The sequence below is a fragment of the Polypterus senegalus genome, chromosome 8 (assembly GCF_016835505.1).
Source record: "Polypterus senegalus isolate Bchr_013 chromosome 8, ASM1683550v1, whole genome shotgun sequence".
Taxonomy (NCBI): Eukaryota; Metazoa; Chordata; class Cladistia; order Polypteriformes; family Polypteridae; genus Polypterus; species Polypterus senegalus.
The window spans coordinates 40,726,289-40,753,005 of NC_053161.1; the positions used below are offsets into that span (position 1 = coordinate 40,726,289).

The 26,717-nt window shown below is 36.0% G+C and overlaps 1 protein-coding gene across 2 annotated transcripts in view; it reads right to left on the reverse strand.

The window, feature by feature from the left end:
• Positions 1-1,233: 1,233 nt before the first annotated feature.
• Positions 1,234-26,717, reverse strand: part of tspan33a (tetraspanin 33a) — a 62,701-nt gene continuing 37,217 nt past the window's right edge. For both annotated transcript variants that reach the window (XM_039761006.1, XM_039761005.1), the window contains exons 5-8: positions 23,790-23,885; positions 16,969-17,097; positions 8,297-8,458; positions 1,234-2,229 (exon numbers count right to left, since the gene is read on the reverse strand). In XM_039761006.1, coding sequence (XP_039616940.1) covers positions 2,128-2,229; positions 8,297-8,458; positions 16,969-17,097; positions 23,790-23,885 — 489 coding nt within the window. In that variant the 3' untranslated portion in view covers positions 1,234-2,127. The remainder of the gene's footprint in view (positions 2,230-8,296; positions 8,459-16,968; positions 17,098-23,789; positions 23,886-26,717) is intronic.

Consider the following 26,717-nt stretch of genomic DNA (forward strand, 5'->3'; position numbering starts at 1 on the left):
ATTAGTTAAAATAGAAAAAGAGTAAGGTCCGATGGTCAGATGTACTTGATATATAATTTTGAGTTGAATAATTGTAGGCTTTGCTTTGCATGCTATGGAGCTCAAGTGAATTCTCTGCATTACTACCTTTTCTGATATGTTGAGTGAGAGATCCTTTTCCCAGTGTCCTCTTGGATCTTTGAAAGGGAGGGACTGTAAAAGGTGTGAGATGAGGGAAATCGGGCAGGTTCTGTTTAACAAAGTTTCTAATTTGAAGATAGTGAAAGAAATGTGTTGCTGGAAAGTTAAATTTGGAATGTAATTGTTCATAGGATGCAAAGATGTTGTCTACTGTATATAAAGATCTCTAAGCAATTTAATCCCAAATGTTTTCCAGATATTAAAAACTGCATATGTTTGTGAAGGTTGAAAGAGGTGGTTCTCTTGCAGAGGTGCCACAGATAGAAGCTTCTCCATCTTAAAATGCTTTCTACATTGGTTCCATATTCTGAGTGAGTGAAGCACAATTAGGTTGTTAGTACAGTATATTGGTGATAACTTGCATTTATTGGGGCACAAAGCAGGGAATATAAAGAAGTACTGCAGGATTTTATTTCTATTGCTGGCCAAGCCTGTGTATGTTCATCTATTTGTGTCCAGGTTCAGGTTTTTATAGCTTGTATGTTTGCTGCCCAGTAATAAAACTGGAAGTTAGGTAGAGCCATGCCACCTTCTGCCTTAGGTCTTTATAGGGTCGCTCTTACTTAGGATGGTTGGATATTAGGTCATAGTGTAGGTTTTACACATCATCTATTGGAATCAAATATGCATTTTATTAATACAAACAAAAAATGCCTTGGAATGGAAATGGCGAGAATGCCACAATTAAATGAGGCTATTGTGAGTGATGTTGCAAGTATGATGAATTTTAGTTGCAATCTGTTTAATTTGTTTAATTACAAGACGCTTCTGTGCTTACATTTTAGCACTAGATTAATAAATTGTGAACTGGGCCAGCTAGTTATTGCAATTTTTGCACATTATGGACACATGAAGGCACCAGTTACTGGAAGGTGTGTGCAGCCTGGCCAGGCTAAACATTATGATACCTATGCTTTGGATTGGACAAGACCATTCTACCTTGTAGTGAGAAATCAATCAGTTATACAATATTTGACCATATTAAGATTGTTGAGTAGAGTCTTTAAAAAGAAAGATTAAAACTGCTAAATAATAAAGCACATAAACATTATGCATTATAACAACATTCATTTTATTAGTTTTTAAAATTCTTCAAGACAACAAAATACATTTTAGATTGTAATATACAAATAACAGGTGCATATAGCAATTCAATAAAATACAAGATTAACTTATGGCACTAGAGAATAAGTTCAGTAGTTCAGAATTTCTGAAATTATCAGGCTTTCTGTGGCAGCATCAACATGTTTTAAATTCAAATGGAGTGGGCTTAATCTTCACAGGACCCTGCATTGGTAAGGCTTAGAAAACTGATAGGCAGTTACAAAAATTCAAACACAATGAGAACATTCTAATGTTTTTGTTTCTCAATAATTGCAAACAACCATTTAAGGTCAATTTTATATTAACGGAAGAGAAATATATTAGTGGCATTTTATCTTCTAGTAGCCATAACATATTGGATATTCTATATTGGGATGTATAGTCTACAGACTGTAGTAGTTAAAAATTTCTGAGAACTGTGATGTTCAACACTAAATTAAAAAAAAAAACGCACATGCCTGAATATTCGTAAAATGCTGTTTTCCATTTTTTAGACAGTAGTAAGACATATTTAGATAGTTTATCACTAAATTCAACAGATTCATTTTGCTATGACATCATAAATAATAATTTAAGCCAACTTTAAAATTGTATGGCCATTTTCTGTCCCCTTTCCTGAAGTTCAAAAACAGCTCCCATGACAGCATATTCAATTCCTTTTAAAACCTTGTCATAACTAAACTAACCTGAGGCATTAGCTAGATATCAGGATAATGACATGACAGAAACCTACATTTGGTAAAATAATGTACAGTATTGTACTGTAATACTTGAGATTTCCAGACAGCATAGCATTGAGGAGAACTGCTGCTTCTCTTCTTGATCTTGGTACTTTCTTGTATGTCAGTGCCATAGATCAGCCTGATGCTGAAGATTGTACTTTTGCAGTTCTACTTGATCTTTTATCTGATTGATCAAAATTTGTGAAAGAAGGATTCCAACCAACTGTAAACAGAGAGAAAATCTGTTAGTCAGAGTTTATCTTTCACTGGACGATGAAACTTCATCCAGTTATTATTCATCCACCCTTTTTATGAAATAATTTTCTTAGACTTTCAAAAAACCTTTGATGTCCTCCAACAATGAAGAATCACTCTCAAACTAGAAGCAGTAGGCATTAGAGATAACCAACAAAACTGGATCTCTAGTTAGTTAACTGGCAGTAAACAAAGAATACAGAATGCTCCACATTGAGCAAGGCCGTCAGTGGAGTACCCCCAGGGGTCTGTATTTTGTCTGCTACTTTTTCTAATTTATATGAATTGATTCCATTGATTCCAGAATAGTCACTTTGCAGATGACACTAAAACTGAAGGAATGGCAGGCAATGATGAGGCAGCAAAAGCAATTCAGAAAGACCTGGAGATGCTTCAGGACCGGACAAAAAAATGCATTTTAATGTAGAGAAGTGCAAAGTGCTACATGTTGGCTAAGGAAGCATTAACTATAAATACATGATGGTAAACTCTGTCATACAGGAAGCAAACTCTGAAAAGAATTTAGGGGGTTATCATCTAAACAATGCATAGAAACAATTAAAAAGGAAATAAAATGTTAGGTTATATAGTAAAAACTGATGAATAAATATTTGAAGGACACTAGGCTCAGACTATATAATTTACTAGTTAAACTGCGTCTGAAGTACACTGAAGTGTGTAATTCTGGTCACCACGGTACAAGAAAGCCCTTGAACGTGTGCACAGGAGAGCAGCCATGTGCATCCCAGGACTTAACTGTTTAGTCTTGAGCAGAGGAGACTGGGTGCAGACCTAATCCAGGTATTTAAAATCTGCAAAGGCATTGATAAAGTAGACCCAGCACTTTTTTTTCATGTTAAGGACACCAGCAGAAATAAGAGGAAGTGTATTTAGGACTGAAGCCAGGAGGCACTTCTTTTTGCAAAGAGCTATGGGAATCTGGAGCAAACTACAGAGACATGTAGTTGAAGCATAAACCTTGCAAACCTTGAAGTATCATCTGGATGAGATATTGGGACAACTTAGCTATTAGCTAAACAAACAGGTTTGATGGACTGAATGGTCTCCTCTCCTTTGTCAAATTTCTTATGTTCTTATGTTCTAATCCAGCTGAGGGTCACAAGGGCCTATCCTGGCAGCATTAGGCATGAGGCAGACAGCCTTGCAGGTCAAAGTGTTAGTGCGTTAGGGGACACACTCAAACTCGAGCCTACTGTCTTTCATAAAGGGTCACATCCTATATATATATTATACAAATAATATACACAGTACCTCTATTTGCAAGTGTATTAAAAAAAAACACAGAGCAGTGAATGCTGTTTTATATATATAAGGAGAGTGACCAACTGATATCTCTCCACAAAACTCTTCAGATTAAATGTCAGGAAATATTAAAAGATATGTGTGCGTTATAGAGTAAAAAATCACATTGCAGTGTCTGTCCTGGTGTCTCAGATTTGATTTTCCTGCTTGACCACCTTTAAAGTATCACAAGAAAAGCATACTTCTTACCTCCCCAACCTCACACCTGGGGCCTCATGTATAACGCTGCGTGTAGAATTCACACTAAAACATAGTGTATGGACAAAAACAGAAATTTGCGTACACATAAAAAAAAATCCAGATGCATAAAACTGTGCATAAACCAAGTTCTATGCAATTCCCCTTTGTAAATCCCAGTGAACGTGAAATTTAACACACCTGCACACCCCTACAGCCCCACCCCGACTCTTCCTAGAATTTTGCATATTTTATTTTGAAAGTTCAAGTTCAGAAAGTCACACAGTTCCTGAAATAAAACAAGCGGTCAGATATCAAAGTCAATGTGAAAAAGTGAGTTGCAGTCCACTGTATATTTGTACTGTTTCAGATAATATTACAAATGCTGTCCCCCATGCCAATGACACGACTCCACTCAGTAATTGTGCTGCTGTGCCCAGCACATCTTCAGACGCTGGTTGCACACACATTTCAGCCTTGGAAATCACTGGGCAACCGTCAGGCTGTGTGCTGACGGACTGTTCTAGAGTTACAAACTGCAACAGTGGATGCTGTAATAGATGTGGAATTAAGGAATATAAGGCCTATACTATAGTATATACAGTATACCAAAATTTAAATGAAATGCTTAAAAAATAAATGCTGCATCTGATTACTTGTTTTTACATTCTGCTAATTACATTCAAACAAAGTTGTAACACTATGTGATTTGGCTGATCATTTGGTGCGTCAGGTTCATCATTTCACATCTCTTCAGGTACGGGCAAGCCACAACACACTTTCTGTGGACTATAGAGCAGCACATTAATAGAGTGGAAATACATTCTATTTACATAAGCAAATTTGTTCTCTGTAGGCGCCTTTATAGTGGAACATCGGCGCAGAGCAACACAACGGATCGATTCTCTTTTCTTTAAAAGACTAACTATCTTTAAAAGAACTGCTTGCCTTTTGCCACACTAGTTGGAAAAAGCACCTGCGACTGTATAGAGCTGCCATTTTTACAGGTTCTCCAGTTATATATGATGTAATGCCAGCTCATTCTTTTGGTGATGCATCCCTCACTGATGTAACTTGTCCAGTTGCTGTTGCAATAGTAATCTGCATGCAGATAACCGCTCCGAACCATTGATGTTTCAGATGCTGGCTGCAGTTGATGATGATGTTTCTCAGTTCAACCAAGTGTAAGGAAGTCTTATCTATCTTGATGACAAGCGATATAATACCATGCTATACAGCTGGTATGGTGCAACTTGGTGATGTTTGTGAAATACCCAATCAGTCAGCAAGTTCATGTCGAAAAGCTCCTGTGGTTAAAAACCCAAGAGTGGACAGAACTTGCAAAGTAGTAGGTAGAACACAATTCCTTAAAGTCTGCCTTTGTAAATCCGGCACCAGTTCAGCACACGGCTCCAAGAGGATAGCTATCGGAAATGGAAATCGACTTAGAAGCCAGTCATGATCATCATCTATAAATACACACTCTCTTCTAATTCTTCCATTTGTGATTTCTTCTAACAGTGCTAAAGCAGCTATGGTAGTGGGAATAGTCTGGGCATTCCTTGCAACATTGTATTACAGAATGATTACAATCAAGTGATTTAAAATTGTAAGCGATTTTGATGTATTTGATAAATCCTGTGTCATTGATGCAAATATGAAAAGGAAAGGTAAATGACACAGAAACAGTAGCATTACTTTGATGCTGGGTGCTACCAGTTTGCAAAACTGAGCAGAAATGTGCATGCGCAAGGTAGGGGGCTACAGTGACAATGTTGTGTGGCTTTTTGCCAAGTTTGGGTTTTATACATCTCGAAGTGTGCAAGGAAATGGGCGTATGCAACATTTTTGTGCATACACACCGTTTATACATGAGACACCTGGTCTTTCTTCCTTCCATCGTTGAGTCTTCAGCAAGTTTTCAGTCCAGCTAGTTGCACTTAGTGACTCAAAGATATTTTTAATTCCCTTTTTATCCTCTCAATCATTTTGTTATACCAATATAAACTACTTCCAGGGCATCCATAGCAACAACATAATGTATCCTACTGTCCTGTGGCAGTGCCAAGATTCTCACAATAGTATGAAAAGAAAACTTTCCATTTCCATAATTCTCATTGGGCTTTATTCTCATTGTTTACAGCACATCAGACCTATCCCTTCTCAGCTACACTTTCATTACAAGCATCACAAGCTTCAGCCAGAGAAGATAGAATCGGGAGAGAAGAACAACAACACTGGCCTGGAAGGTTTGGAAGATAATAATAATGCTTAATTTGAACCAAGGACTTGTGCAAGTGAAGTTGGGTCTGGAGTTTGGGACGCTGTTATGTCCCCTATAGGCCACAATATCCATGTATTTAAAAATGTATTATTTTAAAAATGACACTACAGTGAAATGCCACTCCATTCAGGGCATCTCAGTGCCTCCCGAGTGTGCATGATCAGTAACCAAAACAACCTGTGGCAGCACCTTCGATCAGCACGTTGATAGTCTCCTAGTCAGTAGGTGACAGTTTTTAGTGAATGCTGCATATCTAATAATGTCTGGTGTGCCAGTTATTACTGGCTTTAAGAGGGAAAAAAAAGAGAAGGTGGAGTGAACAAAACTAGTAAAAGAAGATTTAATGTAATATTCTTGTGATTGGGGGACTTACATGATAAACAGATGCACTTCAGATGCTTTTGCTTCATATTTAGCCCTTCATTCATCATTCTGGCTCAGACGTAACCAGCTTCTCATCCAAATTCACCACTTTGTATAAACAGCGCTCAACGCATCTGCATCAGCGCACAGTTTGAAAAAATTCAATGTGCAGTGCAAGGTGAAAATTCTACATGCAGGGGCGGCATGCATGGATGTCAAACATTAGTTCCACTGCGCGGAGCTTACACCCCATGTACTACCTTGGGATGGATCAATGATAGTTACTGTGAGGCCAGTATAATAGAGAAAGAGGGGGAGGTAATATGCTGTAACTGTTTGCTCCCCAAATACAATTGAGGGCATCATTTCTGGGAATCTGTACCCATTCAGATACCAGCAGGGTATGCTGGGAAATGTAGTGAAGTGGAACAGATCTGTTGGGTTCTATGGGTGCTGCCAGGAGGTGCTGCGGAGATTCATGATCCCTACTTTTGGGGAGTTCTGCTTCAACCAGAAGTGCTTCCTACTGGCTCTGCCGTGGTACTGGAAATACTCCAAGGTCCAGTATAAAAGGAACCACTCTGCTTTTCCCAGGTGAGTTGGGGTTGGATGGAGGAAGAACAAAGCTCACCTGTGAGGAGTGGAGGAAGAAAGAAAGAGGAGGAGAACAAAAAGAAGTGTTTTGTCTTTGTCTATTTGTTCCATAGCAGTTATGTTATGATAAGGAATTATAATAAACTTAGCATTTGAACCAGATACTTGTATCTGTGCAGTTGTGTCTGAGATACTGCAATGCCCACAAGTGGTCACAATAAAAAAAACTGGATGAAAACTATACTAAACTTTATTTATAGGGATCTGTTACTTGTCACACGCAGCACACTCTTTTATGCTTGGCTGTGCAATTGAGTTTTATTAAGGTCCATATTGACCACCACATCTTACACCCTGTACTACTGCGATAATCACTGGCTCCCTGTGACCCTAAACTAGGCAAATTAAATTTAACCCTTAGCCACATGCAGGATTAAATGTATACTTATAACTTTTGTTCTGTTCCTTTCACTTTATTGCATGCTACACACTTGCTCATTCTATTTTAAGTGTTGGGAGTTATTTTTTTGCAGTAACACATATTTATTGTTGGATTTCTTTTAAGTAATGCAGGTATGATACTAGTTACTTTAAGAAGTAATCTGACTTCATAAAGCTTGTTACTTTTAACACATTAACTTCAGCACTGCTCTCTGCATTACAAAAAAGACAAAGCAGCAGTAGAGAAACTCCAGAGAAAAGCAACTAAGTTTATTAAGGGACTGAGAGGTATGAGCTATGAGGGGAGAATGAGGGACTTTTTCATTTAAGAAAATAGAGATGAAGAGGTGACTTGATTTAAATATTTAAAATTATCAAGGCAATTAGAACTGTGGATACCATCTAGTACTTTAGAATGAGTTCTTCAATAAAATATGGGTACAGTCACAGATGGCAACTTGTTAAGGGTATGTTTCATCCCAAACACAGAGAACTATAGTCACATAGAATAAATTATCATGTAGTGTAGTAGACAGTGAGACTTTTGAGACCTTCAGAACATAACTTCATTTTGGAATAATTAGATGAACAGGGCTAAAAAGATTTATTGGGCTCAATGGCCTATTGGAAAGAGAAGTTATTTAATGGGTATTGCATGTGTCTTCTGTAACTGAACAATAAAGCTACTGGTTTAGCCCCCCATACTCAAATGTGTGATTTGTACAGTTGCAAAACTATAGAAACAATTGTTCTGTGCACTTGAAATTTGCATGACACTTTTTGATGCCTTTCATTAACTATATATTTAATTTTACATAGTTTGTAAAAATAAAATCTTATGGACTCCATTTACCTGTGGAATTGCAAGACCCAAAGCTATTCCTCCTAGTAGAAAAAGATTACCATGAATCCAGTTTACCATTTTATCAATACAGCCATTGGTGTGGATAAAAACTCCAGCTTTTGTGTAATCCAAGTCTTGCATTCCTTGTCCACACATTGTATTTATCACTGCCTGAAAAAAAAAAAAAAAAGAGTTCAATTCATTATACAGTATTTCATATTTTTAAACAGGCATCTTAACTCCAGTTTCTGGAGGTCCATGGTGGCTAACGTTCATTTCAGGCAGAACTTTTATGAAGAAGGTAATTCTGTATTCTGAATGAAATCGTTTCTTAGTAAGGCTACTCAGTTTTCTGTTCTGGACTAAATATAATGGAAACATCTTAGCCAAGATGATTTCATAGTCAATTCTTTCTTTATTCTCTCTTCTTGCTAAAAGAAGTGCAGGATACAATTATTCTTTTCTAAAGACAGTTGTTCCTAACAGTGTCCTACATTTTTAAAATATAGGCATATGCTGTGCACATAGCATCTTGCCCCGAGTCTTGTACCAGCACCTAATATCAGCATCTGTCTCTCTAGTTCTTGATTTTTCAACCTATTACAGCATCATTTTGAAAACAATCCCTACATAGGGATACAAAGAACACTGAATATTAGCCTCACGTTGAAGCACTCATGTTATCTAAGAATATGTTAAAGAAGTTAATGTGAGGATGGCACGGTGACGCAGTGGCTAGCGCTGCTGCCTCACAGTTAGGAGACCCGGGTTCGCTTCCCGGGTCCTCCCTGCGTGGAGGTTGCATGCTCTCCCCGTGTCTGCATGGGTTTCCTCCAGGTACTCTGGTTACCTCCCACAGTCGAAAGATATACATGTTAAGTGCATTGGCGATTCTAAATTGGGTGTGTAGGTGTGTGTGTCCTGCGGTGGGCTGGCGAACCGCCCAGGGTTTGTTTCCTGCCTTGCGCCCTGTGTTGGCTGGGATTGGCTCCATCAGACCCCCATGACCATGTAGTTAGGATACAGCGGGTTGGATAATGGATGGATGGAAGTTAATGTGATATACAAAGTTGAAAAGTATTCTTGTACCTACTGATGTGTGAAGGAAAAAATAAGGATACCTAATTTTGCAAGCAATTGAATTAAAAATGGAATTAAATCTAGTTGAATGAAATAATAAAGCAATATAATTTTGGCTTCCTGTTTTCTTTTGTCTTTAAAACTGAGACATTTACACTAAATTACTGTGCAATGGATTAGCACCTTGTCTAGGGCTGTTGTCTTCTGGCCTTTTTCCTTTTGCTGCCAGGTTAGGGGTTGGCTCCCCGCTGCTCCAACCAGGAATATAAAGTAGTGGGGGTCCAGAAAATTAATGGATGGATAGGCATTTAGGATAAATGTACATCTTTAATGTGCACTCTACTGCCTTATAGTAAACATAATAAAGGTAATATGTTTGAAGAGATGCTTTTTGCTGTAGATTTACCTTATTTTTTCTTTCTTTCCTTCATTTGCCATCTTTAAAACGTAATTTGTTTGAAACAGGTACACATTGATGGCAGACAATTTAGATGGTTTGAAGGCAGTTAATTGCATTTGTAATATTTATTCCATCTGGAAGGTTCCATTGTATCTCCTCAAAGAAATTCTACTTGGTGGGGATGGATGCCAGTGTATCAGTACCTTTGAGGGTGAATGCAGGTGGCCTAAATTGGGACCAGAAACAGCAGATGGTATATAAATATGGACTTGAACATGACAAAAAAAGGATCACGCACTTTGAAAAAATACTGAAGCATGGTTTATCAAAAAACAAAAATAGTTATCACTGAGTGTACTGAGTTTCTAACAGTTTCTGTTTCATAATCAATATGGATATACCATTTCTTGTTGATGTCAAAAAACATGAAATTGCTGTGCAAGGACACACTTTTATTGTCTGATCATGTGTAATGATGTACACATTAACAATTCAATTCTTGTACAATCAACAAATGAACAGATGCTGTTTGCCATATGCGACATAAAGTACTATGCAAAAGTCTTCTCTAAATATTAATATAAATCTTGTTTTAAATGTTCATTTTATGTCTACTGCATTAGCGTGTCAGTAGAAAAGAGCAACATTTCAGAATTTCCAAACATTAATTTTCTTAGAAACTAAAAGTTAGACAAATTTTTGTATCTCATTAATGAAAGTGATACACTATGTCTTAGATAAAAACTTGATTACTTTGTAGGTCTCTGGCCCAATGCAAAGATAACAAACAGTGCTCATTGTCAATGACATAATGAGGTAATTGAACCAAACTGACTAACATAAACACAAAGAAAGAAAGCACAAGGAAATGGACAAAGTTAAGTTCATTCCTCCAAAGTGGAAAAAAGGCACAAAAACACAATAAAGACAAACTGAGACGTGTTTTTATACTGTACCAAGTATGCCAACCAGATAATGGTGGCCTGCTTACCCAAGAACAGGAAACATTTATATTTTTCTAACTTTGAAACACATTATGTCTTGACAACTGAAGTAGCAAAGTATAAGACATTTGCTATACAAACCTGGGGGATTTGACAATAGTAAAATATGTTGGATACTTTGATATGTATTGCTACCTTAAAGAGCTATCTGGCTGGATTAATTTGTGTAAATTGTGCATCAAAATCTGAATACCACTCACTACAGTTCAGAAATCAAGCAAAATTAAGTTTTAATTTAGAATAGACCTAGACAAAGCTAGAATCCATTAATAGTTCATGACACATTGAAAAACTAGCTTCCATGAATATGCGTAAGTGATGTAAGAGACCAAAAAAATCAAGAGTCAAAAGACATTCACTGTGAATCCATATTGTCAGACAAACCAGAAGTCTACTGTGGTGCCAGAAATTACATTCCTTATTTAGTACCTCCATAGCTTACAACAGAGAAATCAAATGAAATGGTAAGTATATTTTATTTCAACTAGTGCTGAATAAACGAAAGAACTGATGAGACACAGAGTACGTTTTAATTTTATTAGTGATCTGTGTGGTTCATTTTGCTATTTTCAACTTGGTGTGTAGGTGCCAAATAAGACAATAATTTCAACCTCAGGTCAACAAAGTGAAGAATAAAATTCCATGTAGTGTAATTAATTACACCATTTTTATGATTATCATTAATTATGAATTATAAATAATATAGGACATATTACAAAGTATATATAAATATATAAATACGAGGTCTGTCTATTAAATAGCGAGAATGTGTTTCTATCTCTTAAACAAAGCAGTGAAAACTGATTATGAGCACTTACCATGCAGGTTTAAATCTCTAAACCTACACAACAAACAACAACACTCTCTGCTGTTCAGTTAAATGTCAGTCACTGTTTAATGCAGTTGTGTTCCCCTTGTGTGCCGGAATCGTGCTAAGTTTAAAAGTTTTGCAACATGTCAATTTTAGTAAAAAAAAATTTTTAATAAAATTGAACAAAACACCAACGGAATCTTTTCAAATGCTTACTGAGGCTTATGGGGAAGACTGAATGTCTCGTGTGTGTGTGTTTTTTCTAAATTGAAATTGGTGCTTAAAGGAACAAGTTCTGAGTCAATGGATGCAGTAAAGAAGTAAAGAAGAAAAAATGCCGGAAGTCTTGAAACAGCTGACCGAAACTGATCTGCGCCAAGCCTTCGACCAGCGGAAACCAAGACGGCATTGGTGCATAATTGCGAATGGGGAGTAAATTGAAGGGGCCAAGCATTAGAATTGTTATATAATTAAAAGTGAGTTATTGTGTTAGTCTCGTTATTTAATAGACAGTCCTTGTACATTTGAAATAGTAAATGGTTAATTAAAAACATTAGTATGGCACAATAGTTACAAACAATATACTGAATATATAAAACAGGAAAGTAAAATAAATAAAAAAAGCAAATTAATAGTTAAAGTGTAACGTGGGGACTTCACTTCATTATTTTTCTAAGGATGTACATGGTTTTGATACTTTCCGAGATTTAATTTATTCTAGGGACAACAAATAGGACATTCTGAAATAAAATAATTAAACGAGGCTTGACATTTTAACCATTTACATTATTATTTACATAATAATAATACCTAAATAAATAATAATGGTATTAAGAACAAAATTAAGTTGTCCATGTCTAAATTTTCATAAAAGAAAATAACATGTCTTAATAATAACAATATTAGGTAACCAGAGACCTGGGAAAACCAACTGGTCTTCTCATTCCAGAAATATAATGAGAAGGAACAATGAAATAAAAGATGTTTCAGACTTTTGCGTCACAGAATGTTCAGGTGACTTCCAGATAGGAGTACAATTTTGCCAAGTGAGAATTAAAAGGATACATCCTATGTAATATTTAATAATAGATCTCTGAGGTTTTGGAAAACTATAATAGATACTTTTTAGGCACTAGCCAAACGTTCTTTAAGTTAGTTCTAATGTACTCTTAATGCTAGTTCCCCAAGAAGACAGGATGAGATTTTACTAAATAAAAAACATTATTAGCGATAAACTTGCACTGAGTCCCATTTGTGTTCGGTTGAACTTGAATTTGAGTAAATTAGAGATAGTGGGTCCTTTCCTCTCTCTAGCACCCCGTCCAGAGACTCCAAAAAGGGTGGGTACTCCAAACTGCTGTTCGGCGCATACGCACAAACAACAGTCAGGATAAGTGGAAGAGGATGGATGGATGGATCCTTTCCTCTGACAGCATTGCGATGTTCCTGTATACGTGTTGAGAGTATTTTTGATGTTTGTCCCAAATATACAGCTGGGCATGAATCACATAGTATGCTGTAAACTGCTATTGTAGGTGCCAGGAAGAAAGGAGAGGCACCCTGACAGGGATAAAGGAAGGGCTCTTGCCAAGCCAGGAGGCCATAATGGATGAACTGAATGAAAGAGCATGCCAGGAGCAGTTCATTCCCCCACATGATAGGTGGCAATATTCCTCAAGGCTATTTTCAATCAGGATGCCTGCAGGGTGGCATTGGAGTTGGAGTTTGGAAACATAGCCTTGTCAGGGTCTTTGGGGGCTGAAAGAGGATGCTCCCAGGGTAGGACTGCCCTGGTTTCCACATGATCTAGAACTTCTCAGGACAACTTGGGGAAGAGACCAGAAGAAGTTCCTGGGTGGACTTTAAAACAAAGGCAGCTGCCACATATAAATAAGTCAGAATCGGGAGGGAGTGAGCAATACTATCTTGAAGGAGGGATGAGAATGATATATTGCATTTTTACTAGTGTTCATATGAAGAAGGTGTTTGTTTCAAGTAAATTCCTTTATTTGAACCTGGAATTGTGTTGGGTATTACTATGTCTGTGGTTTGGGGCTCAATGGCATCCCCTTGTGGTTACAATATATACATTTATCTAAGCACCTATTTATTTATTTAATAAGCTTCTGTAAAAAGCCAAATTTCCACCTGTGGAAGGCAAATTTCATGTTTTCTTGTGTAAACATGACTAAATAAAGAAACCTTAAACCTTATTAATAAAGTTCTATCCATTATTCAGGGTAGCTATATTTTACACTTTTTTGCGCTTTATTAGCCTTTACAACTGGAAAACTTGTTAAATCCCATCATTTACTATTATATATAAATAGGCACATTTTAGTTATAAACATGAAACAATTCATTAAGTTTATATTTTATTATATAGGTAGATTGGATTTCATCCATATTTTCAACTGATATTTAACTAATAACAGGGAATTCATGTGTTCTCAAAATTATTTTAGCTCTCAAATCTATTTCACTTTTAAGATCATAACTCCATCCAAAAACATATTAAATGGTGAAATAAAACATACACTGAATGCTATACTGAGAACTTGTATAAAGCAGGGAATTAGTCAAAAGTGTGACAAAGAGGTTATAATCTTAGTATCTGATCAGTAGTTAAATAATAAATATATATATATATATATATATATATATATATATATATATATATATATATATATATATATATATAAACTGAAAAAAATACCTTTCTTTAAGCAATGTGTGCAAACTGCAACAACATTCAAACTTTCTTCAAAAATGTTAACATAGATAACCAAATAATTCTGCCATTTTTTCCATTTCTGAGCAAAGCTGTACTTGTACCATGCAGGCTTCATTTAACATTGTTGCTGACCATATTAATTTTCCATATGATATGATAATGTGGGCACCTAGAGCATTAACATGAATAAAGAATGTGCTGGATTGAAGCAAAATTAAAAATGACAAAGTGGTCTAAAAACTAATGCCATGAAATCATACCCTCTACTCTATATACCAGAACATGATTCACATTGTGTTTGCATTTGGAAGTATGCAAAAAGACTTGGTATGAAAAAAAATCACTTTTTTGTGATCATTCTGTGCACCCAATAGTAGGAAAAGCTACTTTGAGAAACAAATCCTAGAATAAATTACAATACAGTAGATAGAGTACTTTTATGTCAACAAACACATACACATTATGTTCCCAATGAATGCCACTAACACCATTAGCTGCAATGCAAGGTAAAAAAAGATAAATGCAATTTATTTTAAAACTAGCGAAATACCCGCGCTTTGCAGCGGCGAAGTACTGCCTTAAAATTTTTATTAAGAAGAAAATTAAACCTTTTTAAACTGAGGGAAAATATGCCAATAATTATTTAAGGATATCTTTGTATACCACATTGTGAGTTCGGCCCTCCGGTTGTAATATGACCAAGCTGTGCTCTGAGCTTACTCTTGAGCATGCAACGTACAGTTGGCCACGTGAACAGTAATCTTGTTTCAAATCTCACAGCTTGGATTGCTGCTGTCATAATCGGTTTGAGTTTCATGGTTTGTTTCAATTACGACAGTATTTGCAGGACTTGTGTTGAAGTGACATTCGGCAACTGTCATACAACCGGTTTCATCGATAACTTTACATCCAGCTTTTGAGAGTTTAAACATCCATAAACATCAAAGTGTCCATTACTCAAATTGTCACCTGTGAACCGAAGATGTTTAAGAGGCATTGGCGGTTGTCGAAAGGTGTAAAATATTTGGCCATTTCGGTACACCTGAAAGCGACAACCTAACAATTCAGAAGCCATCAACTCACATGCAGAACCATAGGTGAAGGGCTTAAGCATTTCATTCTTATAGTGTTCCTGTGTAGTATAATTATCTCTTGTACCGTCATCAGTCCACACCTTGAACCTGTCCCAGTCATTCAATACATAAGACACAATGTTCCTCCGGATATCAAGAGTGAGCCTGATATGGCCGTGCAATATGTAACAAAGAGAATGGAAAAGGTAGGTGCCATCTCCGGGCATGGAAAGTCACTCGGTAAGTGACAGTTCTTTGATCGATGGTGATCATCTCGATAGACACGTTAATGGGACTACGGTTGGAATGATAAAGGAAATGGGTACCTGAACAATGTAAAGTAAGTCTAAAATACCTACACAATAACTATAATCGTAATAAACGAACAATAAAACAGCAGAGAAGCCGTGGATTAAATACAAAGGCTGTAGTTATCAGCAGGGAGATGTGAATCCCGTGGCAAAGCAAGGAAGGGAATGTAGAGACCAGAGTGACGGCCGGCCTTATATAGGCAGGCAGCCAACAACGTGGGAGGCGTTGGGATGGGGACCCAACGCCGCCTCACACGGTGACCGAGCTGCAGGCTATGGACGTAAATATGTACGTAAGTAGGATTCAGTTAGCGTTGGGAACCCGCATACCAAATTTCTTGAAGATGGGCCCATAAGTAACAAAGACCGTTACACGTAGAATTTTGAAATGAAATCTGCGTAACTTTTGTAAGTAAGCTGTTAGGAATGAGCCTGCCAAATTTCAGCCTTCTACCTAAACGGGAAGTTGGAGAATTAGTGATGTTTGGAAAATTCAATATGGCGGCCGACAGTGGCGTCATACCAACGAAATAAGTACGTACATCGGTTTTGGTTAGCGCAGTGAAGCCACCTACCAAATTTCGTGAAGATGGGGTCAGCCTTCTACCTACATGGGAAGTTGGAAAATTAGTGACGTTGGAAAGTTCAATATGGCGGCCAACAGTGGCGTCATACCATCGAAATAAGTACATACATCAGGGAAGCCGCCTACCAAATTTCGTGAAGATGGGGCCATAAATAAGAAAGTTCAACATGGCGGACGTTGTCAACCGTTATGACCATTACGTGTAGAATTTTGAAATGAAACCTGCTTATCTTTTGTAAGTAAGCTGTAAGGAATAAGCCTGCCAAATTTCAGCCTTCTACCTACACGGGAAGTTGGAGAATTAGTGATGAGTCAGTGAGTGAGTGAGTGAGTGAGGGCTTTGCCTTTTATTAGTATAGATACACACTGTCATTTTCTGAGCTCTATTATAATAATTTGGTTTTCACTTACTGTGTGATCAATTTTTAAATATTTGCATCTTTCTTGTTATTGAAACATCAATGATGTTTGTAGGACTAATTGTTTTTCTTCATAATACCATAACAGCCTACTATTACTAACTTATAAATTATGCTCAAAATATCTCCTACTATAAATATCCATGGACACATCAATAACGGTATGTACTGTAACTACTTAAGAATTTACATCAGTTTTTAAATGCATTATTGACTGAAGGTGAATACATGCACAATTCTTTTTGGTTTATTGACTTGCTTACCTTATCAGTTGTGTGCAGGCAGCATGAGAAGGGAACAGAGCAGCGCTCCCTGCTGGGATTTTCTGCTGAACAGTTGAAATATATATTCTGAGACCAATCTTTGTAAGAGATGCCACCACAGCAAAGAAACTAGAGAAAAAGTAATAATCACAACAAAAATAACTGTTCAATACATAAAATCTGTGCTTCCTACATTCTTTATAAAATACAATGACTTATGGAGAAGAACAGAAATCTAGAGAATCAATCAATCAATCAACATTTATTTATATAGCACATATTCATACAAAAAAATGTAGCTCAAAGTGCTTTACAAAATGAATAGAAAAATAGAAGACACAATAAAAAATAAACATAAGTCAACATTAACATAGAATAAGAGTAAGGTCCGATGGCCAGGGTGGACAGAAAAAACAAAAAAAAACTCCAAATTGAAAAAATTGAAAAAAAAAAGAATGATTATCTGTATCTGTTTGAATGTAACATCCATATTGTAGGAATGTCAGCTCGGTACCCTGTGGTACATACTTATAAAAAGGAAAACTTGCAGAGACAGGAATAGATTTAAAGCTGGCCTTTTGAAATGGCAACCTTCGAGTGGCCCAACCTGTGGTCCCACCAGAAATGCAGAAACAAAACAAGAAAAACAGAAATTCCTACATAAATTCCTACAGTAGTACAGTCCATGAATGCAACACTCTGCATAGCCTTGCAACATTTAACCCACAATGGAGTGCATTGTTATGTCTCTAGAAGTGGTGGTAGTAGTCTATGATAGAGTGATTTTTGCTTTGGGGGTGAAGCGAGAGCTTTATATTCATCAAAAATTTGAATCTCTGGTTTTCGATGGATCTCAATGTTTTAGGATCCCTCGATACCAAAAACATCAATATCTCGATGATGGGTGTGTGTCTGTGTGTGGTGTGTGTCTGTGTGTCAGTTTCTTGAGGATGGTCTACAGCTTGAATGGCTGGATGGAAAAATACCAAATTCGAAACTTAAGCCTGTTATGAGATGGTGATGTGCCGATTAGTTTTTGAACCAAATTATGCAAGAAAAAGGGGCATTCTAAAGGAACCCTCAAATTCCGTAATTTTATGATCAGAAAGATCAGCATTAGAGTGGTAAATAATTACTGAGTTATTACAGAATAGTTTGGGCAACTTGGTACCTAAGGCGCAAACCCTACTAATGCTCACGTTCAAGGTATGCACTAATGACTACATATTCTGTAATAAGTTGTGTGCTAAGTCTTAGATGTATTCCAGTTTTATCAAGTGAGTATGAGCATGGGGTTTTGCAGATGAATCTAATTATTACCCCAATGGCAGACTCATTACTGACAAGCACTGTCTCCACACTTTTTTTCATATGAATGGTTGTCCCTCCACTTACACACTGCGGATTCATGGCTGTTACCAGGACAATGATCAGCCATTGACACTCAAAACAAACAACAAATTAGATAGACTGTATTTGATGAAGACATGCAAAAGGTTTGGAATTTTCTTTAAAACCCAATCAAATTAAGCACTAATTGCTTTGCGGGACTACATAACAATTTTTTTGTAGAATGTAGAGCATGCTATTAACTTGCTGTTAATATTCTTCAGTTTTGGAAAAATCTGTGTTTATAATTTTAAACTATCAAGCGCAATATTATGCAGCACAATACACTGATGCACATGGTGTAATAGTAGTGGTGCTGCCTCGCAATATGGAGATCATGGGTTTACATCCTGGGCCCTCTGTGCGTGGAGTTTGCAAAGTGCTTTGACTAGTGAGCAAAACGCTACACAAATGTAAAGGATAATTATTATTATACTTGACAATTTGTCAAGTTCAAATTTTAAATGTTGTGTTTTCTTCACCAAATAAACAAAACATGTAGCGCTAGGACTCTCTGCCTCTATATACTGTACCTTCACAGCACCTCAGACTTTATCCAAATGCAACATATGCATATCGTCACCCTTTTGTTTACAAAAATGGCACTGCTAATCACACATGTGGTGATTTAAAACAAACCTATGTTTCTGTTATAGTTATGTCTTCACTTATTATGGGTTTGTGCACTTTGATCGCATTGATATTTTTTCTGTTAAATGCACTTTGTGATGTGCCAGGGTCATATATGACCAAAATATTGATTCTGTTTCAAAAGGTAAACAAATGTTATTGTTAATACTATGCACTTTTTTGATTATATGCACTTTGACATGTGCCTAGATCAGATATGACCAAAATGTTTATTTTTTTTATTCCAAAAGTAGAAAAAAAAGTATTGAAACAACCTCAGATTCTGTCTAGTTTTAACTTTTTTATTGTTTGTTTATGCATCTTTTGATGTGCCTGTGTCAGGTGTGGCCAAGTTTAAAAGGGAAACAATGAATAAACATTACTTGCTTTTCAATACATTCATTTGTGTGGTTTTAAAATATGTTATTACCTGCTGCTTGGTTTGAAAATCTGGCTCAAATGAATTTGTAATTGAATAGCCCTGATTTAAAGGCTGTCCAAATAATATTTGATCTACACCATCCAGACATGAACTCCTGCAGTAAATGGTGTAGACAGGCTGTAGACCATATAAAAAGCTTAGTTTCAGTGGATTTAATATTTTTAAAGGAAGGGCTCTAAGAATCTGTCAGGACAACTTCATGACTGTTTTTTATGTTTGGTATGCAAGGGTAGGAGTTTGGTAAGATGTAAAATGACAATGAAGGTGGAGTGTTTATCATACCACAAAGGACAAATATAGCAGCATACTTTTAGAAATAAAGGAATACCCATTTTCACTCCAGATATTAAGCTTACTATACTTACAGGTACAACACAATAAGTAAAAATAATATTTACCAAAAAATACTACATGTGCTTCCTGTGGAATGCTGCATTTTGTTATACAATGAGGGTTTATAAAAACAAAAAGGGCTTAGCCAGAAACAGCTGCACTGCAGTTCATAATTGTTAAACATATTTACAGTAAGTACCCCAGAATTCACTTACCCTTAATCCATTTGCTAGGTGAGGCCCAAACACGAACATTCCTCAGTCTAATGGATGTTTTGTCTGTGTGCATGTATGTGTTTTTAATTTGTTACATGATCCAGGTCCCAACAGTGGTGGAATAAAGGAATACAATTTTAAATACAGATGCAAAATGTCTTTTTTTAACTTGAATATTTTTATTTTGAACAAACTGAATTTAAAAGTTTCCTTGAAATAATCTCACAACAAAAAACGATACTTATTCCTTAAGAACATTAGTGGTGTTTAAAAGTAAATTTAAGAGACATCGGAACATCAAAGTGCACAGTATCTCTTGTTCATTTCATCAATGATGGAAATAATAAACAGATTTATTATCACATAATTAAGTTCTGTTTTTGTAAACATTGTGAAGTTTATAGCATACAGCACTTTTTAATCAGCTCTGCAGGCAGCACATAGTTAACAGTTCACTGAACAATCACTTCGTCAGTCATCAGAAACCTCAAAATGAATTAGAGGGTCAGCCTAATGAAAACAAGCTGGTTCCAGTGTGGTGCAGCAGGTGAAATTGGTTGAAAGACAAAAGGAACAGAAGCAAGGCAGCATGGAGGAAGATGCATCAGACGAAGGAGAGCAAAAACTGCATGTGACTGCTGCACAGTGTGGACAGCAGAGAAATGTAAGACTGTAAGAGATCCAAGTAAAATACTAATCTATGTGTGCTGGTATACATGTAAACAGGACTAATTTAAAATATTTACTCAATTAGGCCAATAGCATAATTCAGTGTTACTAGTGTTGCACTCTGGTGCCCCAATCTGACACTGTAGCTGCATCCTCATTCTACCCCTTAGCAGTCACTATGAGCTCCAGTACCTCATCATCTACAAATTAAGCACTGCTGAAAATATTTTGTTCTCTTTTGTGGTTTCTATGAGCTTGACTTCAGCAGGCTTTCTCAACTACATCTTTCACTTATCTTCAACATTCTATGTTATTATTTACTAACTTCTTGCAGTTTGCTGTGGACTAAATTCTGGCTGTCTCAAAGTTATTTATTTGCTCTTCTAATCTTATATTTAATCTCACTCATAATATCAGTTAGCTTTCCATTTGCACATACTGTACTTAGTTACAATGTCATGAGAAAACATTTGTTGTTGTCTTATTTACAAAATACCTCCATATTTTGTAAATTATTGCAGAAAAGGTATTGAACAAGAAGCATAAGATAACCTAAAGAGATTCTTTCAATATTTTAGTAGTAAAGGAACAGTCAAGGAGAGGGAGAAGTGTATTAGGAACTGTAAAGGTGAGACAGAATTTAAGGATAGTGAAACAGCAAATTCTCTGAACTTGGATGTTGCTGAAATGTATACATTTGAAGAACCTCTCAAACATAATGGGTACTAATAAGAAGGGACTTAGTAATGTGGGAATTATTGAGGTAGAAGTGCTGCTTGGATTGAATAGGCTGAAATCATACAAATCACCACATAACATTTATGCTTGAATGCTTAAGAAAGTTAGTGAGTACATACTGTATCTGAGTGCACTAGAAGAATTCCTAAAGACAACAAATATTGTATAAAAAGGGTCGGGCTGATACTAGTAACTGTAGGCCAGTAAGCATAACATGCATCACCAGTAAATTAATGGAAGTAATTAAGAAAAACATCCAGGAGAACATGTCTGAACAGGTATAGTAGCAAATAGTCAACATGGATTTAGACGGGAGGGTTGTGTTTCACTAATATGCTGGAATTGTATGTTAAAGGAGCAAAAACATACAATAAAAGTAGGGAATGTGTTATTGTTTATCTTGATTATTAGAAGGTTTTTGGTAAGGTACCACATAAAAAGTCAGTAATCAAAATAAAAGAAGCAAGAATGTGAGATTCTCAAACAGAGGAAGTAAAGGGTTATAGTGAGGGGAATCTTTTCAGAATTAGGTGTTGTTAAAAGTACAATCCCTCTGGGAACAGTGCTGGAGTCACTGCTCTAATTTACATATATTATCTGCACACACATATTCAGTAAGCTGGTTAAGTTTGTAAAAATGAAGCAGCACTAAAGAAAATAAAGAGGAGAGCAACTAAGCTGATTCCAGGACTAAGAGGTATGAACTGTGAGGAGAGATTGAAGCAAATGATCCTTTTCTGTAAAAGAAAATGCCAATTAAGACCGACAAGATTGACGTTTTTTAAATTATGAAAGGAATTTTATGGTAGATCTCAGATGTCACATTAATACAAATTCTTTAGCAAGAGCACAGATACATGTTTAGAAACTTGTTAAGCTCAGACAAATGTTTGGTTTTTCTTCATAGAAAGAACCATCGACACATGGAATAAATTCATAAATAGTGTTGTGGAAAGTCTGATTTTAGGGACCTTCAAATCTTGATTTGATATTACTTTACAGAATATAGATGAAAAGAAAAGACCCTGCTGCCTTGTAGATTTAATTTACAAATTGCCTATTATTTTTCTGAACTCTTGAACTATGAAACAGAATGTAATTCATGGCCCCTTAAATGATACAGCAAAGTGTCTCAGAACCCTGATGCTACTACTATCATGCTTGACTACTGGTATTATATCTATATACAGTATATCTATATGTACAAACACACACAGTATAAGATGAGTAACGTGTATCACATAAAGTGTAAACTATTCATATTTAACTAAAGTGTATTAACAAAAACAGATTCTTGTATTTAAAATGGATTAAATAATTTGGTTGTTGTACTGAAAGATAACATATAGTAGTATGCAATACAAAATTAAAAATATCTGGAGGTTACTGAGATCATTTCACATTTTGCAAATAAAACCTGAGTAGAGTAGATCAGACATTACACTGACTGTCCCAAGCATAAACAAGGAAAAACTGATATAAGCTTCAGATAATGACACAAATTGTAAGGAATATTTTTAAGTACAGTAATCCTGAATTGAGCTAATACACTCATTTTAGGGGAAGCAGTGACAGAAAATTCTAGTGGAAAAGGAGGGTTTTAAGGCTAAGGATGTGGCCAGAGTAATTTAGGGTTGTATTTCTCAACCACTGGGTCATGGGCTGCCCTCAATGGGTTGACTAGTGGGTCACCATTCCAATAATTATGCTTGATGAACCCTGCTTTGATGAACACACTTGAAGTACCAAGTTGAAACATGGGTCGTGAAGATACTTAAATGGGAAAAAGTGGGTTGTGAAACAAAAAAGTTTGAGAAACATGTTTATTGGATCTTGGAGAACAAATCCGAACTGTGAACGAATGTACCAATCCTAAAAGATATTTGAGGCATTATAAAACTTTAGCTATATTGTCGCCACATATTTTGTGGACCAGGAAAAGGCTGAAAACATTAGGAATCTTCAAGGAAGTGCTTTAGGAGCTGCATTCTTTTCATTAAATTAAATCCATTTAAAATGGATGTATATGTTTTACAAAGGAGTTAGGGTCATATCTTGGTACTAGTTGATGAAATGGTCCTCTGGGTTTCAGGTGAATTTATGACCATTGAGAAGTGTGTGAACTGACAACATGAAGAACTGTCATCCAGACGATCTGGGTCTGCATAATTAGATCTGGACCACCATGTATAGTAAAAAGCTTTAATTGATACATAAACTTCAAGAAAATGTATAGCTGGGTGAAATTTCTAATTTGTGCATAATTTAGAATTGCAGTTAGCATCTGTAAAAATTAAGTAATTAATAAAGTAAAGAATGCACACAATTCAAAGGATTTTAGCCTTAAATAAATCTCGCCTTTTTATTTCACAGACATAAAGTGGAGGATCTACACATGTATTTACCTCTTGCTGTCCATAGTCAATAAGGTTCTGAAGGTCTGGATCATCTCTGTAGTGAACAATAGCATTGTTGATAATTTCACTTACTTTTTCTCTTGCCTGTGAGAGATAACATATATCAGTAATTTTAATTTCATAGACAAATATTATGAAGGCACTACTAAAGTCTCGCTAGATACTGAGACAAAAACATTAGAAGTCATTGCGTCACTAACCCCACATTAATTACAATACTCTCAAATTCTGTGTGTATCAATATGTGGAAAAAGTAAGGTTTATTTAGAGTATGCATTTATAAACCATAGTGAAAAAGATACAAGGATGAATTTTGCTGTCTATATTTCTTATTCAGCCACATTCAAAATCATTTTAAGTTTTACAGTCTTTATCTCCTTCATAATCTTCTGTTAAAAAAGATGCCCAGTGATACATGTGGCATCCTCATTAAAAACAGCAAGAGATAAAATAGATTACTAAACCAAAATTACACTAGACTCATTACTTAAGAAAATAACTCATAATTGTACTCTGAAAAAAAACTTAAATGTTTTCCCCAGGGCTCCACAATCAACAATACTAAGGAGTTTGCCTCAATTTCTTTCTATAAGACATTGCCACAGTTTCTCAAAACCTACCAAACTAATAATAAAGGAATTGTTTTTGTGTATTAGTGTGCAGAAATACTGTGAAACTTTTATTATGATAACTACATCCTAACAGTACAATAACGTCTATAGTCTGATTATTCAAGTCTAATAAATATAAATGTGTTTCTTCCCACGGTTATAATGTTTTGACCTTCTGAGTTAAGAAACAATATTGACATTAACAGTAGTTTGTTGTGCTTTTATTCCATAACTTGTTAATATTTGGGCAGTTCAAGTCCCCCAATTACAATAATGTTTCCATGTCTACCTTTTTTTTTTTTTCAATTTTTGTTTTACAGTTTCATGTTTTACAAGGTTTATAGGACATTTCTACGGTCATTTCTCTTCTTTGCAGCTTTCGTTCATAACCGAATATTTTCATTAAGATGTCTCCATTGTGAAGCAGACTCAAATATAAGCTCTTATTATGCAAAGGCCAAGCAACTGTACAAACCTTTTTGATCTTACTCAACTCCATCAATAGAATTTCACCCAGTTCTGTTATTGCTATAACATTGTATTCATATGCGGCCATACACAATTATACTTGTTTTATTTTTTTATACTTTAAGCATTAAGAAGAAAAACAATTTGTCCCTATTACTCATTACATGACTGCTTATTTCCTGCTTGTTACAGAATGACCCACTAGACCACCACACCTGTCCCTGTCCAGCCGCATATGTCAGAAACCTCTTTCTTGGGAGTTAACCCTACTGGACAGTGTACATCTCTTACTATTTAATTTCAAATGACAGCTGCATACCTATTTCTAACTCTCTGGACATTTGAAGTGTATACACTGTACTCTTTCCCTAATGGACATCTGGAGAAGTACCTCCATTTCTCTGTCAATGCTGAATATTCACATGTTACTTGTGTTCAGTAACTTTCATATTCAGACATTGATTAACCTAGAGACTTTCAGATGTAGTCATCCAGGAAACTCACTTCCGTGATGATAGATAGATAGATAGATAGATAGATAGATAGATAGATAGATAGATAGATAGATAGATAGATAGATAGATAGATAGATAGATAGATAGATAGATAGATAGATAGATAGATAGATACTTTATTAATCTCAAGGGGAAATTCACATACTCCAGCAGCAGCATACTGATAAAGAACAATATTAAATTAAAGAGTGATAACAATGAAGGTATAACAGACAGACAATAATTTTTGTATAATATTAATGTTTACCCCCCGGGTGGAATTGAAGAGTCGCATAGTGTGCGGGAGGAACAATCTCCTCAGTCTGTCAGTGGAGTAGGACAGTGACAGCAGTCTGTCGCTGATGTTGCTCCTCTGTCTGGAGATGATATTGTTATCATCCAAGACTGGGAAAACACAAACCTCATATTTACATTTTAAAAGGCTTGGGAGATACTGAAAACTTTTTTGTGAAGAATATACATTTTGTAGAATCTAAAGCTATTAGTTATTACACCTTTCTTAGCATTCTATTGTTCTGATTAATCTTACTCAAGTACCATTATGAGTTTCCACAGGTCTCCAGCCATATTAGATTACTAGCAAAATACCCGCGCTTTGCAGCGGCAAAGTACTGCCTTAATATTTTTATTAAGAAGAAAATTAAACCTTTTTAAACTGAGGGAAAATATACCAAGAATTATTTGTTAAGGATCTCTTTGTATACCACTGTCAGTTCGGCCCTCCAGTTGTAGCATGACCAAGCTGTGCGCTAAGCTTACTCTTGAGCATGCAACGTACAGTTGGCCATGTGAACAGTAATCTTGTCTGAAATCTCACAGCTTGGATTGCTGCTGTCATAATCGGTTTGAGTTTCATGGTTTGTTTCAATTACGATAGTATTTGTAGGACTTGTGTTGAAGTGACATTCGGCATCTGTCAAGCGTTGTAAGCATACAACCGGTTTCATCGATAACTTCACATCCAGCTTTTGAGAGTTTAAACATTCATAAACATCAGTGTCCACTGCTGAAATTGTCACCTGTGAATCTAAGATGTTTAAGAGGCATTGGCAGTTGTCGAAAGGTGTAAAATATTTGGTCATTTCGGTACACTTGAAAGCGACAACCGAACAATTCAGTGGCAGCCATCAACTCACATGCAGAACCATAGGTGAAGGGCTTAAGCATTTCACTCTTATAGTGCTCCTGTGTAGTATAATTATCTCCTGTACCGTCATCAGTCCACACCTTGAACCTGTCCCAGTCATTCAATACATAAGACACAATGTTCCTCTGGATATCAAGAGTGAGCCTGATATGGCCGTGCAATATGTAACAAAGAG